The sequence below is a fragment of the Phoxinus phoxinus genome, assembly GCF_949152265.1.
Source record: "Phoxinus phoxinus genome assembly, chromosome: 2".
Taxonomy (NCBI): domain Eukaryota; kingdom Metazoa; phylum Chordata; class Actinopteri; order Cypriniformes; family Leuciscidae; genus Phoxinus; species Phoxinus phoxinus.
Window position 1 is genome coordinate 6,202,188 of NC_136877.1, and position 17,301 is coordinate 6,219,488.

The 17,301-nt window shown below is 38.0% G+C and overlaps 1 protein-coding gene across 10 annotated transcripts in view; it reads left to right on the top strand.

Moving 5' to 3' along the window:
• mical2a (microtubule associated monooxygenase, calponin and LIM domain containing 2a) overlaps window positions 1-17,301 on the top strand; it is a 70,713-nt gene that overhangs the window by 47,466 nt on the left and 5,946 nt on the right. For 2 of the 10 annotated variants that reach the window (XM_079588110.1, XM_079588106.1), the window contains exons 14-26: window positions 741-847; window positions 1,619-1,687; window positions 1,776-1,913; window positions 2,513-2,626; window positions 4,181-4,393; window positions 5,762-5,872; window positions 9,056-9,133; window positions 9,329-9,421; window positions 10,953-11,068; window positions 11,179-11,248; window positions 13,845-13,934; window positions 15,238-15,339; window positions 16,728-16,905. In XM_079588110.1, the coding sequence (XP_079444236.1) occupies window positions 741-847; window positions 1,619-1,687; window positions 1,776-1,913; window positions 2,513-2,626; window positions 4,181-4,393; window positions 5,762-5,872; window positions 9,056-9,133; window positions 9,329-9,421; window positions 10,953-11,068; window positions 11,179-11,248; window positions 13,845-13,934; window positions 15,238-15,339; window positions 16,728-16,905 (1,479 nt within the window). The remainder of the gene's footprint in view (window positions 1-740; window positions 848-1,618; window positions 1,688-1,775; window positions 1,914-2,512; window positions 2,627-4,180; window positions 4,394-5,761; window positions 5,873-9,055; window positions 9,134-9,328; window positions 9,422-10,952; window positions 11,069-11,178; window positions 11,249-13,844; window positions 13,935-15,237; window positions 15,340-16,727; window positions 16,906-17,301) is intronic. The other 8 variants (XM_079588115.1, XM_079588114.1, XM_079588108.1 and 5 more) reach the window with 7 other exon arrangements.

Here is a 17,301-nt window from a genome sequence, read left to right on the forward strand (position 1 = left end):
TTGTTTATTAATAGTTAATAAGGTAGTTGTTAAGTTTAGGTATTGGATATGATTAGGGATGTAGAATAATGTCATGCAGAATAAGGCATTAATATGTGCTTTATAAGAACTAATAAACAGCCAATATCCTAGTAATATGAATGCTGATAAGCAACTAGTTAATAGTGGGAATTAATTGGATGGCATTTGCTGAATTAATTATGTAGCGTATATGACAACAATCTAGGATGCTAGTATATGTAGTGTATACTGTGCAGTTTACAGTAGGCTTTTATTCCACTTCATACATTGTCAAGTCATCGTCACATCGACACAGACCACAACCTTTACCACGGTCCAAAACCTTTTACCCACTCTGAGGGTGTCTTCAAACTCTAGTTTGAGTTTACATAAGGTGTGTCCATTAAGGAAACATACAGAGCATTTTATCTGGCCTTTCGCACTAGTACACCATTCCTTCAGTCACACAGTCATGCCAGGAATGCATGTCTGTCTGAAAGCAGGTTTCCGCCCTGCAGATCTGCACATCACCGCACTGGAGGAGGCCAGAAATATGCCACATTATATAAAGTTAAATGTCATGCCTGCGATACAGCAGAAGCATGTTGGATTCAGATGGCTCGATCAAGCTGCAATATGAGGCTTTTATGTTACAAAGAGATTTGCGTTTGGTTACAATGCTTGTTGTAGTTGTTTATTGTCAAATGTCATGCAAATTTCTATCATGTGGTTTATTGTAGATTCAAAGCGAGATGGTGATGCAAATAAGGAGAAATGTCCACCAGATTCTTCCAGACCAGTTTACAGGTCCCTGAGTTTACATCAGCCGCGTAAACGCATACCCAAGGTATACAATGGGTTTGTTCTATTACAAGCACTTTTACGGTTTGTGTTTGGTGGACTTTATTTTGTTCATGCCATCTAGTTATTTATTTTATTTTATTTTTTATAATAAATTAATATTTTGATGGATTTATAAATTAATTCCATTTGGGACCTTTAACAAAAAATAAAGTCGACAAGTATGGAATGCAAATGTAACTTATTGTTTCAAAACGTGCATATATTTTTTTGAGAAATTATAATTAATCAGGCATAAAAAATGTGATATGAAATGTGAATAATTAGGGCTGTAAACGATTAATCTCGATTAATCGAATCAAAAATAAAAGTTTGTGTTTACATAATATATGTGTGTATTGTGTATAATTATTTTGTATATATAAATACACACACATGCATGTATATATTTAAGATTTTTTTATTTATTTATATATAAAATAGTTCTATTATATATAATAGAAATCATATAAAAATATATATGCAGTATATAAATGCAAATATTTCTCAAATATATACAAGCATGTGTGTGTATTATATATATATATATATATATATATATATATATATATATATATATATATATATATATATATATATATATATATATATATATATACACAAAATAATGATACACAATACACACACATAAATTATGTAAACACAAACTTTTAATTTGGATTCGATTAATCGCGATTAATCATTTACAGCCCTATGAATAATCATAAATAATAAAAACAGCCTTGAAAGTATAATATACTGTTCCTGTGCATCTTAGGATGAAAAAAAGTCTGAAGACGACGATGCAATATACAAGAGAAGAAGGAAAATCAGTTACTTAGAAGAGGTCAGTATTACTGTATGATAGTTTATAGTAATGTTAAACGGGCATGGGAAACTGTAACTGATTTCTGATTGGTCAATTTCTCTTCCAGACAGCCAAATCCTTCAATCAGAGTTCTTCTGTATCCAGTGAGAGACGGGAACTGAAGGAAAACAAGGTCAAGTTTATGGCCACTCAACTTCTAGCCAAATTTGAGGACAGCACAGCAAGCTGTTCTATTCGCAGGCAGGTAAAGACCGCTTTGTCTGAAGATATGCATTGCATTACATCACATTATAGTCACATAAAGCGGTATAATCGAGCAAATCTCTGATGCACGATTGCTTATATTGTTGCAAAATGTAAACTGTATTATCAGCTCTAATCTGCTAAATGCAACTATAAGGCGGGGAGATATTAAGATATTATAAGCATAATGATTTCTATATATTCCAAGCTGTCTAAAGCCATACAATTTAATATTGTAACAGAATGCAATTTTATTTGCTCTAAAATCTTTGCTCTTTTTCACAAACATTGAAATGTTGCGTCATGATATTTAGCGCAAGTTCAAGTCAAGTCATCCGGTGAAGTTGTTTTCGCAATATTTATCGCAGGGAAAAAAATTACAATATTGCGCAGCCCTAGTTTTTTTAAACAGCATAAAAGATGTTGGGGTTAACTCTTCTTTTAAACAATGATCTCAAACTTTGGCTCTGGAGAATCACTTTCCTGGGGCTGATCTGAGTATTTCTGTGTCTAGTTAATCTCTTCTTTCTCTTTTCTTCTTCCTGTGCTTCTGACCCTGGCTTCCTTTCTCTGAAACTGCTCCTGGTATAATGATCTCAGTCTGACTGTAATGGTGAGAGGCCTCCAAGACCTCCATCGCTTGATATGACTGATAGCCCCCTCTTTCACATTATCAGGAAGAAAGTTCCTCCACCCCCACCCCCTAAAAAACAGGTAGAACCTCCAAAGTTAATCTACACCCCCAATTAAAGTACAATTCAGTACCTCGTATTAGCCGTTATATACGCTGTTTTTGGTGATATTTGTGTTTTTATACCTTTTAAAGAGGACCTATTATGCACGTTGTTGTTTTTGGGGTCTACTGAAATAGGCTTTCATGCTTGAATGTTGAAAAACCATAATTTTCCCCATATTCTCCATTGTTGCAGCTCCTCTCTTCCCAGTCTGTCAATAACGCTCTGGGGTGCGTTTCCCAAAAGCATCGTTAGCCAACTGTTCGCAAGGTCCGTCGTTGTCAGCAGTTCAACAAGTCGGTGTTTCCCGAAACCATCGTTCCAACGAACATTCGCAAACAGCATCGCAAACTTGTGTGGTTGGAACGACAGCTCTCGACCTGTGGTTAGTAGCATAGTACTTTAGTAGCATAGTTAGTAGCACAGTAAGTAGCAACTGTGGCTAGTAGCATAGGTTAGTAGCATAGTGGTTAGTAGCATAGTTAGTAGCATACAGTGTAGCTGTGGTTAGTAGCATAGTTTCGACCTGTGGTAGCATAGTGGTTAGCATAGTAGTATAGGCTAGTAGCATTGTGGTTAGCATAGTAGCATAGGCTAGTAGCATAGTTAGTAGCATAGTAGGTTAGTAGCATAAATCCTTATCTTGAGCCAAATAAGCAAGCTGACATTCAGTACAATCTGTATTAGAATATATACAAGTGTCATTTACGTCTTTTAGTTTGTCAAGAGATTTAAAGCGTCATTTTTGAAGACTGCGCATGTGCGAACGGGCTCTACTACGTAAGAACGAGCCTATGATTGAATCTGGAAATAAATTAGATAAACGCGAAATAGACTCAGATGCCATGTCCGTAATTTATAGCAAAACGTCTAGCGTTAATTCAATCTCAAACAGATTCATTAAAAGAAGTTATTACTACAATAGGTGCGTGACATCATAGACCAAGGTGGTTGAACGACCAATTTGCGACAATATGGTTTCGGGAAACAGCCGTGACTAGCTAGTTGATTTCTTCAATGATGCATGGTACTATGGGAGTTAAGCAGCGAGTTACGTAGTTGTACGGGAAACGCACCCCTGTTTATTTCCTGTCTCTATGAAGCCCCTCCTTCTGGAAAGAGCAATGTGCTCTGATTGGTTGGCTGGACCAGTGTGTTTTGATTGGTTAACGTCACTCCCCTTACCATAACATGGCAACAACACACTAACACAACTCAACCAGGCCACGCCTCTTTAATTTTGGCGTATGCCATGGGGGGGGAATTATTTAATATGAGGAATATTGTGACGTGTTCGTTCCCGGAAGAAAACTCAAGACTACAATGGAGACTGATATAGAGAATAACTCCCTTTGGAGTGACTTTGTGCTTTGTAACTTTGCAGACATTTTTTCATGCTCAAACAGCAACATTACACATTAAAAAAAAGCAGAATTGGTCCTCTTTAAAACTTCAAAATTTCCCCAATAAGTTTGTGTATTATCAGTACAACAGTCTATATCCAGCGCTGCCCACATGTGCCGTGTGTTCACAGTTTCCACCCTCGGCTCCTCAGTTCCCCTCGCTTCATTCCAGTCCTCTGAATCCACAGAGGAAACCACTTCACCCGACTCACACACACACTCACACACACTCAGAGGCAGAGAACACAGCCGGCTCGGGCTCGGACTCGGGTCACTCAGCAGCAGTGCTGGCCATGACAGCAATGCTCCAGCGCCTCCAGAGGGTGGAAGATGAGATTAGTCAGGTGACCCACCAACATCTTCTTTCTGCTCGAATAATTGTATTATTAGCAGGGCTCCTATAGTTAAAGTGCCATCTTTTTATATAAATGAAACATGCTCAGATATTATATTTAATCTGTATATTAATGTAATGCAGTTGGTAAATATACGGTGGTAAATATCTCCTTTTAAACGCAAAAATTGGACAGATCTTAAAATATCAACCCTATTACCATGATTTTTTACAGTCAATAATTGATTATTGAAAAAGGGATATTTAATGAAATTAAATTCTATTTTAATAAGCACCTTGCTGTGTCATGAATATGATCACAAGGCTATAAATGAAAAAGTGTAACACAGTCAACCCTGTTACTATTAACTGCTCTTTTCTAAAGGAAAAGTAATTTTCCAACCTATATTAAGGTACTTTTATACATTTTGGCTAAAATGGCACAATGCCATATTTATTGCACTTAACAACATTTCTAGAATGTCTGTAGAATATTAAAAAATCTCACAGAAATTGATTTTTAAATCATCTTTTCGAAGTAGAAAATGCGCCCATTTCATAGAACGTCCCAGTTAATGCATTTACTTATTTTGGCATTAAAAACAATTCTGTCCTCTTTCTAAAGACTGAGCTATGAAAGAATGTTCTTAAATGTGCTATGAGGTCTTCTTAACAGAAAATGTATTTATAAATCAATTCCAGCTGGGAACTTTAACAAAAATAAAAAGTCCACAAGTATGAAATACAAAATTCTGTCATGAAACTCTAGATGACACAGGCTGATAGGTCCTCAATAGGCCACAGCTGATTGGTTCCTGCTGTATCAGTAGCCAATGAGCTCGCTGCTCAACCTTTAAATACTGGTCATCATTTAGTGCAGCACACTTTCAGAAACCCTCCACCTTCCCCAGCTCCACCTGTTTAGATCAGCTTCGGGTAATTCATGTGCGCTATATCGTACAGCAGAAGCATGTCTTACTTGCGCACAGCAGTGTGTCGTGTGTATTGGCTGAAGCAAGTCCCGTACTCGTAGCAAATCTATTACGCCAAAACCAAACATATCAATATTACCACATCCATTACCATGCCAAAGAGTTGTCATGACAGAAATATAAATGTCACATATAATACAAACGTTTCAGAATATGTATGTTTGAATGAAAATTTCAACAAATTCAAACAGATTAATCAGGTTAACGGCATTATAAAAAACTACATCAATCGCAATTCTATTGACAGCCCTAATTCTACAGTAAGTTAAAAAAAGTAATACTACTGGACAGCGATCTAACAACTGGTTTTCCTGTTCACCGCCGGCTTAATCTTTCATCTCTTCCCCCCCCTTTCTTGCTGTTTTCTTTCTACCGGCCTCGCTCAGAGGAAAGCCCAGACTCAAAAGGCCAGGGAGTTTCATAAAAAAAGCATAAAGGAGAAGGCTGTGCATTTGAGCGCTCTGTTCTCTGGCGAGGTCTCCTCTCCGGCGCATCAGGTGACTATATCCCTGCGTGTGTGTCGGCTTCCCTCACTCAGCTGCGGTTGCATGTCGTGCGCTTCTGGCCTCTGATCACTGAGTGACTGAGCATCATGTCATGCACCTGCAGTCTTTGCAGATATCATCGCTTTCTGAGTAATTAATTCCCTGCACCCCCCCGCTCCGCCATAATTGGTTAATAATCTCTCTTGCAGAACAGATGTGGGTCAACTGAGGACACACTAGTGCTCGATATACATTCAAACGACTTTGGTTTTACTTTCAAAAGAGTTAATAAAGTCAATGAATGCCAGTGGACATCATAACTCTCAGAGCATTGATGCCAGTAAAAACATATTAGGTGGGATTTGAAGAAATTGTTGGAATAAATGTTTTCTCTCTATTCTTTTATGAGCTTTTATAAGCACGTGAGAGGAACCAAGAGGGGGTTGCTGACTTTCGCATGACTCTCTTGGTTGTATAAAGGGGTCTGGGCTGCTCAGGGCTCCTGTAAGCATGTAAATTGATCTCTCGGACTGGGAGAGAAGATTTTTTTGCTTTTTTTACTGCTCACATCAGGAGAAACAATCAGTCCAGGTGTCCACAGATGATTCAGACATTCTCATTCTCTGTGCATTCATTATATTTCCTTTCTTTTGGGAGACAATAACTTTATTTATCGTGCACTTTCGACTTTACAACTTTGCAGACTTCACAGACAGCTATATTACACACTGCATGAATATAGCATAATAGCGGCACTTTCAGTTAATAAAGTGACCCCACTGACCGATGGCGTGCATCTCTCTGGCTTCATATGTAACACGCTTGTTCTGAGTTTTGTCATTAAAGTGTAGGCCAGATGCTCCTCCTTGTAATTTCTATAACCCATCGGGGTATACACTCCTGGGCCAATGCCCAAAATGGCTAAACACTAAGCTTTTAATTGTCTTAACCACAAATTATTGGTCAGAAAATGAGTTGTGTGTGTGTGTGGAGTTATGAATAACAATGAAGCACGAGTTGCATGGTGATGCTCCAGAGCGGTGTCTTCGAACATCTGCTGAGAAATATAATAATTAACGTATTTCTACCACAGTGAAGCATGAATGAAGAGTGTCATAGTGTGGAGAGCCTTTTCAGCTGCTGGTATTGGTGATCTACTGTACTTCACTGTGAAAAGTCATTTAATGCTTCGGAGTACAGGAGAATATTGCAGAATGGCTTGCTTCCCACAAATGCAAAGTTGTTATATGAAGAGGAATGATAAGATGCTATTTTTCAACAAGACAATTATCCTGCCTAAATTGCAAAGACAACCAAGAAGTGGCTTTTGACCTCGATTTGAACCCTATAGTGAATATTTGGTCTTAAACATTAAACTCAAACTAACTAGGAGACATTTTTCAACTACTCATGAACTGTTTGGAGCCATTAACATTGAGTAGAACAACACTGACTATTTTTCCTGTAAAAAGCTGTCTGTGGGTTGGGGAAGGCCAAGTTACTTTATCTACAATTTGTGCAATTCTTGCTAATTTTCTGATCAGTGATTTGTGATTTAAATTGGTTGAGACCTTTAAAGGGTCCATTTTTTTTGCCCAGGAGTGTATTTAACCTTTAAAACTTTAAAAAGAGTGAGTAACTGTCCAACAGTTGTCACATGCCTTCTAACAACAACTAAATCTGAATGAATCATTTTAATGTTCCACAGAGTAAGAGAGTAAGTTATATAATCAACATCAAATATATGTTGCAGGTTTCCTGATTGTGCACAAAGTTTTATATTTACCCATAATACGTAACCCATAGGAAGGCACACAAATGGAAAGCACAAATGAGGTGTGTTTTATAAATCAGTTGTTTTTCATAGGCAAACGAGATTAAATTAAGAGCAAAAGCAAACTTAAAATGATTGCTCACCCTAAAATGAAAAATTCTGTTATAATTTACTCACCTTCATGTTGTTCCAAAGACATAATACTTTCATTCATTTTAGAAACACAAGAGAAGATATTTTTAATGGACCCTGAGAGATTTCTTTCTACAGCAACACAATTTTGGCCGAATGGTTTTTCATTGGAGGGACATGAATCTCACACTTTTTAGTAAAAATATTTGTGTTATGAAGATGAACAAAAGTCTTTTGGTTTGGAACGACATGAGGGTGTCTAATTGATAACATAATAAAAAAAATGTCATTCTTATGCTTTTCAGATTTTCTCTGCGTCAACTCTAGAGTTTAGAGTAGATCTCAACCTCTCAAACTTTGCTCAGATTAAGATAGCAAAGTCTGTTATTAAAATTCAAAGATCTTAATATGAACTCAAACATGTCTTATTAGATACTCCGAATAAGTACAGGTGAAACTCGTATATTATATAGACTCATTACATGCAAAGTGAGATATTTCAAGCCTTTATTTGTTATCATTTTGATGATTATGGCTTACAGCTTATGAAAACCTTTTCACAATATTCTAATTTTGAATTTGGGGTTTCATAAACTATAAGAAATAATCATCAAAATTATAACAAATAAATGCTTGAAATATCTCACTTTGCATGTAATGAGTCTATATAATATAATAGTTTCACCTTTTAAGTTGAATTACTGAAATAATTGAACTTTTGCACGATATTCATATTTTTCGAGTTTCACCTTTACTCCAAGACCGAATGATCCAAGCTGCTATCCATATTAATTATAGCTCTATACTATGTCTTTTTGTGTGTGTTTTTTAGGAGGGAATTTCAGGATATACTGCATATCCGAGATAAAATTCTTTACTTTCAGTTAAACATAACTAAGAACTCCATTAGGCCTCCTGAGCTAAAGAACAACCTCTCTGCAATTCCCTGTAATCTATTTTTCTCAGTTCATATTGAATGTTAAAGTTATCTCTGTTCTGGACAGACTGACTCCTCTGCTGTCTGTCTGACCGTCCAGTCCATCTCCACATTAACCCCACCACACCCAATCCCAGAATACATTGCTCTCTCTCTCTCTCTCTCTCTCTCTCTCTCTCTCTCTCTCTCTCTCTCTCTCTCTCTCTTCATGAATTGTGTCTCCCACAATGCACTGCTACTTCCTGTCCTCGTCCTCTCACTTCCTCCTGTCCCTCTCAGCAGGTAATTGTGCATGCAAACTTTTTCTAATTCTTTCCTTTTCTCCTCTTCCATCGACATCCATTTGGTTAAGATGTCTAGATCCAAACCGTTACACATGCAGCATTTTAAACAGGAGATACAGGGAGAAACAGGGAGTCTGTCCCGTCTGGTGAGTGTTTCCTCATCGCTCAGCTAAGTTAGGAAACATAATTACAGTAGAGAGAGATTTACAAGTGTTTTGACATCTGGCATGCTGGAGGTAACCAGCTTAGTCAATCTGATTAATTGTAGGTTAGATATCATTATTGTATGTTTGGAGTGCAGCTTTATGACATATTGAATGGGCTTTAATTTGTGGTTACAGTTAAGCAGTCCCAGAACGTCTCATTTTAGCCATCGGAACGAGACCGAGATCCCCCAGTCAAAGGAAAACAGAAACTTTAAAGTCCATGATAAGGTATTATGGCACCATCTAAAACCTCCTGTTCTGTACAAATGAAACACATTTGGATAGCTAAACCAACATGTTTGCATGTTATATAGACAGTCTCTTATTTCAAGGTATGGCAAGTGTATTTTTCCACTGTCAAAATTTTAACCCTAAAGAATTGATTAGTACTTTTGAAAAATATATGCAGTTTAAAATACTTAATTGGTGGTATAGGGAAGTTCTACACATGAGTGAATTTTAGACATACAGTACAACGTTCTGTCATTGTTCTCCATAGGCCACAGCTGATTGGTTCCTGCTGTATCAGTAACCAATGAGATCGCTACTCAACCTTCAAATACTTGGACAGCATTTACTGTAGTTGTTGCAGCGCGCTTTCAGAAACCCTCCACCTTCCCCAGCTCCACCTGTATAGATCTGCTATGTGTAATTCATGTACGCTATATTGTACAGCAGCAGCGTAGCAGATATATTTCGCCAAGACCAAACATACCAACATAGTCATATCCGTTACCATGCCAAACTAGCCAGACGTCATACTCAGATGCTAGTCAGAATATGAGTCTGATACTGCTCCATAGGGCTGTAATTTATGGGCCGTGTTTCAACCGAACCAGGAAAGAAAATGCCCCTGCACTCAATTGGATATACTTACAACCAATCAGAGCAACGGAGTAAGTGACGTCCGTTGAATGCCTTGATCATGGTTCTCTGTTCCTCCTTTAAAAGGAATGTGCTGTCGATATCTTCTTTAACAGACGTGATGGCGGAACCTACACATCTCAATTCTCCAGCGGCAGCCATCTTTGTTGTAAACGTATTCAACCCAGAGCCTCTATATGGCTCTGATTCAACCCAAGCGCTCTTTGGTGACATGGATGATTACGTTACTGTTGATCATCTGTCCATCATCGTATAAAACCTGCCCTGACAAGTTGATTGGTCCGAACAGCTCTGGTTTGAGCAAAGTTGCTCAACAAGGGATCACGTCCAGACCGAACTTCCCGACCTCAAATGTTGTGGGCGGGGCTAAGTTCGGCTGGCATCCAGGCTAATGCTAAACACGTGTCTTGAACAAATGTTGTCAAAAATGTCTTGAGATAGATATATGTACACGTGTCAGCCAGGGTAATAATTGACTCCAGACGATTAAATTATTGAAAACTAATACACACTTGAGGTATAGTGGCATTACCACTTTATTACGCAATTAATGTCCAATAATTCTACAGTCTGTCATCAGTTATTCCTTACTTGTCAGATCCCGAATAAATTAATCTTGATAAACAAATGTACATGTGATTAGGAAATAAATTTACAATGGCGTCACTGACTGCATGATGCATCCACCAAGTGTCAGTAAGTGTCAGTATAAAGTCTAAGGCCAGTGAGCAAAAATTACTAATTGATCCTTTGATAATATTAGAGTGCTTTGAAAAATCCCCAGCTTTAAAATGCAGTTTACTGCTGTTCTGTATAACACACCATCAAAGACATCAGCTCTTGTCTGATCTCTCTCTATCTCTGCTCTTAACAGACCAGTTCTTCCGCTGGCGATCCTCATCGTTCTAACTCCATAATATTTCACCCCATCCCAGAATGCTCTGCTCCTCTCCATCTTTCCTTTACCTTCTCCTCTGCTTTCTCATTAAGGTAAAGAAGTGATTTCACCTTCATACTTCCTGCTTGTCCTCAATGGTTCTGAGGAGTCGATACTTTTTAACATACTTTTTCATTTCACTCTTACTGTGTGCCTTTTAAAGCTGTAAATCAAAACCAGAAATTCTTTATGGCATAAACATGCAAGGAGAAGCAAAGAATATCTCACAAATGGTGAGTGTTCATCAAGATAATTGTTCCATTAATGAAGTGAAAGTGAAACATTCACCCAAAAATGAAAATGCTATCATTATTTACTCACCCTATTGTTGATTCAAACCTTTGTAACTTCTGTCTTCCATAGAATAAATATCTCTTAATAATTGAATGCCACATGTCTAGTTTAATATGTGGATGTTCAAATGAGATTTGAGATTTTCAGTGAAGAATGACTTTAGTTTCTACACTGAAGTAAATCTGGTGTACTTTACAATTTTCACCCAGAAATCGCTGGTAACACAAATAATAACAAAGAAACGTCAAGTAACCCATTGCATTAAACGTAATGGTCACACTTTAGTTTAGGAACACAATGTGTTTGGTATCTATGGATTCAGAAGACCCTAGGCTAACATAAGCATGCATGTAATGTGTTTATAAAGGAAGTATGAGTGAAAAATGTGAAAAACTAGAGAATTTCAAAAACGAAAATTAGATTTGTGTCATTTATTACTGAAAATCACACCTCACACAACAATAGTGAACAGTTTTTGAACAAAAACATATATTTTCAAACCCTTTGCTTGACAGACATTTGTAATTGTTTGCGCACATTTGCGCTCTGTAATACTCGGCTCCGTTCGCTCTCTGTCTCCTTCTCCGCTCGACGCTGTTTGTACATAGCTGTCCCTTACTATGGTACAATCCCTTGCAAGGCTACAGAGTCCTCCGATTAGCTAGAATACATCATGGTAACCTTCCTCTGATTGGGTAAGAAAAATATTCCTCCTAGCGGCAATTTTTTCCATTGTCGTTGCACGTGGAATCTGCCTAACAATATCGATTTCATTGGCCTTCTTACGCTGTGGTATTACGCAACAAGGAAGTGTGTATGTTACACATATAGAAAAGAGCAGGCGTCGATTCCGGTGCAACACATTTAATTAAAGAAAATGTTGGTATGCAAACCTGCAAGACAGATATAACATTCACAGTCAATCACAAGTGGAGCGTCTCAATTCTGTGTTAGCTATCTGCTCGTCTCTGCATTAACTGCTATTTTACACGTTCTGGAGCAGATCTCATTCAATATTACATTTTCTCATTACTCATAACATTCTCTATACCACGGCTCAACAAACTAATCATTACTAATCCTTCAATTGCCGATACAGTTTACATATTAAGCACTTGAACACCCATCTTGCACCATAAAATCAAAAATAAACCATGTTAAACTTAATTTGGACCCATACCATTCCCTTTGTCTATTAAACATTTTCCAGATTACATTCTCTTTTCCAACATGACTTGTTTACTCTAAATAACATGACTTGCTTACTCTAAATAACAAAATAACACTTTAATATTCCCTTATGTCACATTTCACAACTCTTTTATACCATTACTGAGCAAACCACGTCGTTTGAGTTTATTAACTCTGCCACCGCGGCATACTATTTACACGAAATGGCGGACACCCGCGAACTCCACGTGCGTTACTGAACTCGCGTCCCTTAAACTCTAACTTTAGCCATCAATATCGCACACTAACTAAATAAACATTGCTGTGCATAATGTATTTTCATATCTGTGCACAATACAGACTCGCGTTTCACGTATAAGCTTTCATTACTGTTGCTTCTGATTATGCTCTACCCACGAGTAATGACAATACAGTTTTTGTGCTCAAAACTTACTTAACAAAACAAAATACTAAACATTACGGTTCATGAACCCCTTTTACCTGTAATAAACTGAATTAATCTTACCTGCAAGACAGATATAACATTCACAGTCAATCACAAGTGGAGCGTCTCAATTCTGTGTTAGCTATCTGCTCGTCTCTGCATTAACTGCTATTTTACACGTTCTGGAGCAGATCTCAGCGAGAGCTCCCCCTGGCGTTTTGGATAAGTTACGCCGCTGTATACACATAAATAAATACCCTTCTTGCAGATCTCTTATTAAAGTAACCAAACAGGAGTCCAAGACAGACTTCAGGCACAAGCAGAGAAATTTAGTCTGAATAGATTACCCCAAACACGAAAATGTGAAATTAGAATACATTTCTATTCAATGACTTAACACTAGTGCCACATGTATATATACAAACTGGATACCACTGTTTTCAGCGGAATCTGAGGAAGACGGCAAAAAAGGACGCACCTCTCTATCATTAATAGTTTTTAAGATAATTACACATTTGTAAAAGTATGCAATTTTGGGTGGTACCGCCCAATCCGTCCCCAGAGCGTTAAAAAAGTGTTACCAATGCAATTTAAGAAAGACTAAAGTAGTATTTTCTAGTAAAACATACTCCAATTGTCATTGTTTTATTCACAAATGTTGATATTTTTGGTATCATAATTTTGGGAGCTTGAAAGCTCAAATTAAACAAGAATGCTTTCTTGGAAAATAGCAGCTTGGGCATTCTGCTAAATGTTTCTTTTTGTAATCCTTTGCAAAAAGAAAGTCATTCAAGTTTGGAGCAGAATTAGGATGAGTAAATTGACATAATTTACATTTTTGGGTCAACTATTATTCCTTTAACTTAATCAAAGAGGATCACAACATTTGCTTCAATAAACTCTCAAATCAACATTTTCAGTCTGACACCAGCAGTAGCACAGCATCCTTTACTGTAAGAAAACAAACAGACATTCTTCAATCAAATGGAGACCCATATGCTCCCAAACAGGTACATGACCAGTGGAATGAGGCTTATCCACCATCTCCCAGGACTCGCATGTTCTGGCTGGATCGAGAGTCTTGCGTGAGATTGTTGGCATGTTGTAGGCAGGACTGGAGAGCAGTGATCAGTGCCCCAGCTCTCTTTGATGGACTGTCTCTCCTCACATGGTTGGTTTTGTAATGAGAACGTGCCAATACAACACACACACACACACACTTGGCTGTAAGCATCCTCACATTCCAGCTGACCACAGGGAGAGAGAGCATTCCTCTCTTCCATTGCCAGATGCTTGACCTGAAACTCTAGCTCCACCCACTGAACGGTTCGAAGTTACTGGATCATAGGAGTTTGTGGAGGTTTAGTTTCTCAAGATTGACTGACAACCATCATTTTGAGCTAAAAGACATGGGTTCTGTTCCCAAACATGGGGAGGCGCCTACATACTATAAACCCAACCCAGGCGTAGGTGAAAAATATGTGACTCTATATTGCTGAATAACTCCAAAAAACGTACCTATACGTATATTTCACTGCAGTTTTTAACAATAAAGGCTGTAAAACACCAATGATATGACCTCAAAACACTTACTCCATAGTGCATGCTTTGTGAACTAATACATTTTGACATTTGCATCACATAACCAGCTCCATATGTATGGCTTTTCTGACGTATAAACTTGCACGGTGTAGCTCACCTGGTACATGTGATTCGGGCCGCTCGGGTCCAACACAAGTCTAAAGCTCAAAGCTTCGCTGAAGGAAGCTAAAATGGCATGGTTGCTTCAGCAAATGCATTTTCATCTGATTTGTTTTTGCTCACATTATCAGTAATGGTAGAGTTGCATGCATTAAACAACATAAAATGTTGCAAGTGTCATGTTTTTAACTGTCCTGGACTAAATTTAACATGCCAGTCATAGGACATCACTTTGAAACTGCCATGGTATAAGGACTGCAATACGATTGTGCAAAAATACTGCGTTAAAATTTGCCTAAAATGAGTTGTGTTTTATGTATATTGCCAGTTTTGTAACATATGCATGTGATGCTTAGACAGTCATTGGGTTATGGAACAGAGCAATGCAGTCGTTGTTTCAAAGATCAGGAGCAGTTAGAATGAATCTAATCGATCAAACTCACTGTTTGACATATAGGCGTCAAATGTAGCGATTCTGAATTCTTTTCTCTAATCTCTATTTTTCTCTATTTCCCCAGCACGTCTTCTCATGCTTTGCCTTATAATTGCTTAGTCCTTCTGTTTCATTCTCTTTTCTCCACTTTCTGTCCCTGCTCTCCCGTTGGCTGCTAGCGCACCGTAGGCAGAGTGTCTCTAGTGGGCGCTAGAGCTGACGCTCTGGTTACGCTCTATGAGAAAGATCATAGGCCTCCGCCAAGCAGCTCGGGCACTCCGGTAAGCCACAGATCAGCTGTTCAGATCATTGTTTAAACCGAAAACAAAAGGGATTTTATGAGATCATGTGGTCATCTCATGCATTTCAGTTCTGTCATCATTTACTCACCCTCATTTGTTACAAACCTGTATGATATTCTTACTTTCCTGGAACACAGGAGATTTTAGGCAACATGTCCAAGCTGCTTTTTTCTATGCAATGAAAGTGACTGGGGACTGGAACTGTTAAGCTCCAAACATGTTACAATGGTTACGCATCTAAATTGAGCAATTAGATGAAAAATTTGGTAGCATTTTATTTTACAGTCCTGTTCCCCCTGTACATATTAATGCAATAACTATGTACTAACCGTGAATCTACCCCTAAACCTAACCTTAACCCATGTAGTTACCTTATATTCCCAGTCATTTCTTAGATGCTGTAAGTGCACAAAATGTAAAATAAAGTGCAACCAAAAATTTCATACAGATTTGCATACTACACTAGCCTGGGAAAACCCAGACCACTTCCGGCAAATTTAGATTTGCTCTGCAAGTGGGTCTGGCAAAGAGCCCATTGAAACCCATTTCCAATCCGTCGAAATCGCGGCACCAATCAGAAACGTTGGGGCGGGCTTTACACGATGACGACAGAGCAGAGACGGCGACGCAGATTTTGTACATTACAAAGATGGATGCCGCCGTGGAACATCACAACATCACTCGTTCGAATCAGCTATCGCGTCTGTTTCAAGCGATTTAAAATTGTCATTTTCGTTAACACAAACAGAGAATTGCTGAGAGTCTCAGATGTTTCTCCGTCGCTCTGCATACGTCATGTCATTCATCGCTCTGATTGGTTTTAGATCTATCCAATTGCGCCCAGAGCCATTTGAGCGACGTCCGTTGGTGACGCCCCTGTGGAAATGAATTGTCTATGGAGCTTTGCCAGACCCTAACTCAGTTACAACTGAGAGTGGTCTGGGTTTTCCCAGGCTAATACTACACCGTATATACTGTACACTGCCCTACTACTGTACTTTATAAAAATGGTAATGGTGAAGAAATGCAACACCATATCAAATCTCACGTACATTTTGCATGTTTAAGTCATCTATATTATAATCTCAGAAATAAATGTTATTTAAATTTTGGCGATTGCAGTTGTTCATCCTTCGATGCACACCGTATGCTGCAAAAAAAACAGTATTTTCCTGTATTTATCAAAGTGATTGGTCATAAAAGAAGGCAAAGTTTTGTGAATGTTTCATCGCATTGTGTTTTTCACAGTATTTTTATTTTATTTTATACGTTCTTCCACAGTGTGTTTGTTTATTCTCAGGGTTATTTCCAGCATACTTTAATTCACACTATCTTGACCAGATTTTTATCCTTTTTTTATCCCCTAGTCTTCCTTAAAAAGAGAATTTCCTGGTCTGGGAGATGTGTGTCACGCGTGTAAGAAGCGTGTGTTTGTAGTGGAGAGGCTCAGCGCTGAGGGATTCCACTTCCACAGGGAATGCTTCCGCTGCGACACATGCAGAGCTCCGCTGCGCCAGGGAGGACATTCCTTCGATTCGGTGGAAGGTACTGAGAAGAGCCTGTACTGCATCCTCACGGTTTCTCTTTAAACAAGTAGTTCACCCTAAAATGAACATGAAATCATCATTTACTCACTCTCATGTCGCTCAAAGCTAAGTACTGAGATCAAAGTTTATAGTTCGGATATAAACACTGATGTCTACTGTAGCGATCAAAATCGAGTAAATCACCTTTTGAAAGTTACTTGACGCTTCAATGAAAGATTATCAATTACATTGTTACACCAGTAGGTGGCGACAAGTGTTAAAAATGTATTTGTCATTGAATCATTCGTTCAAGAGATTTGTTAAAAAATGCTGATTCATCCAGCAATGAAACAAGTGAAGTCTTTAAGTGAGTCATTGAATCATTCATTCAAACCGATTGTTAAAAATAATAATA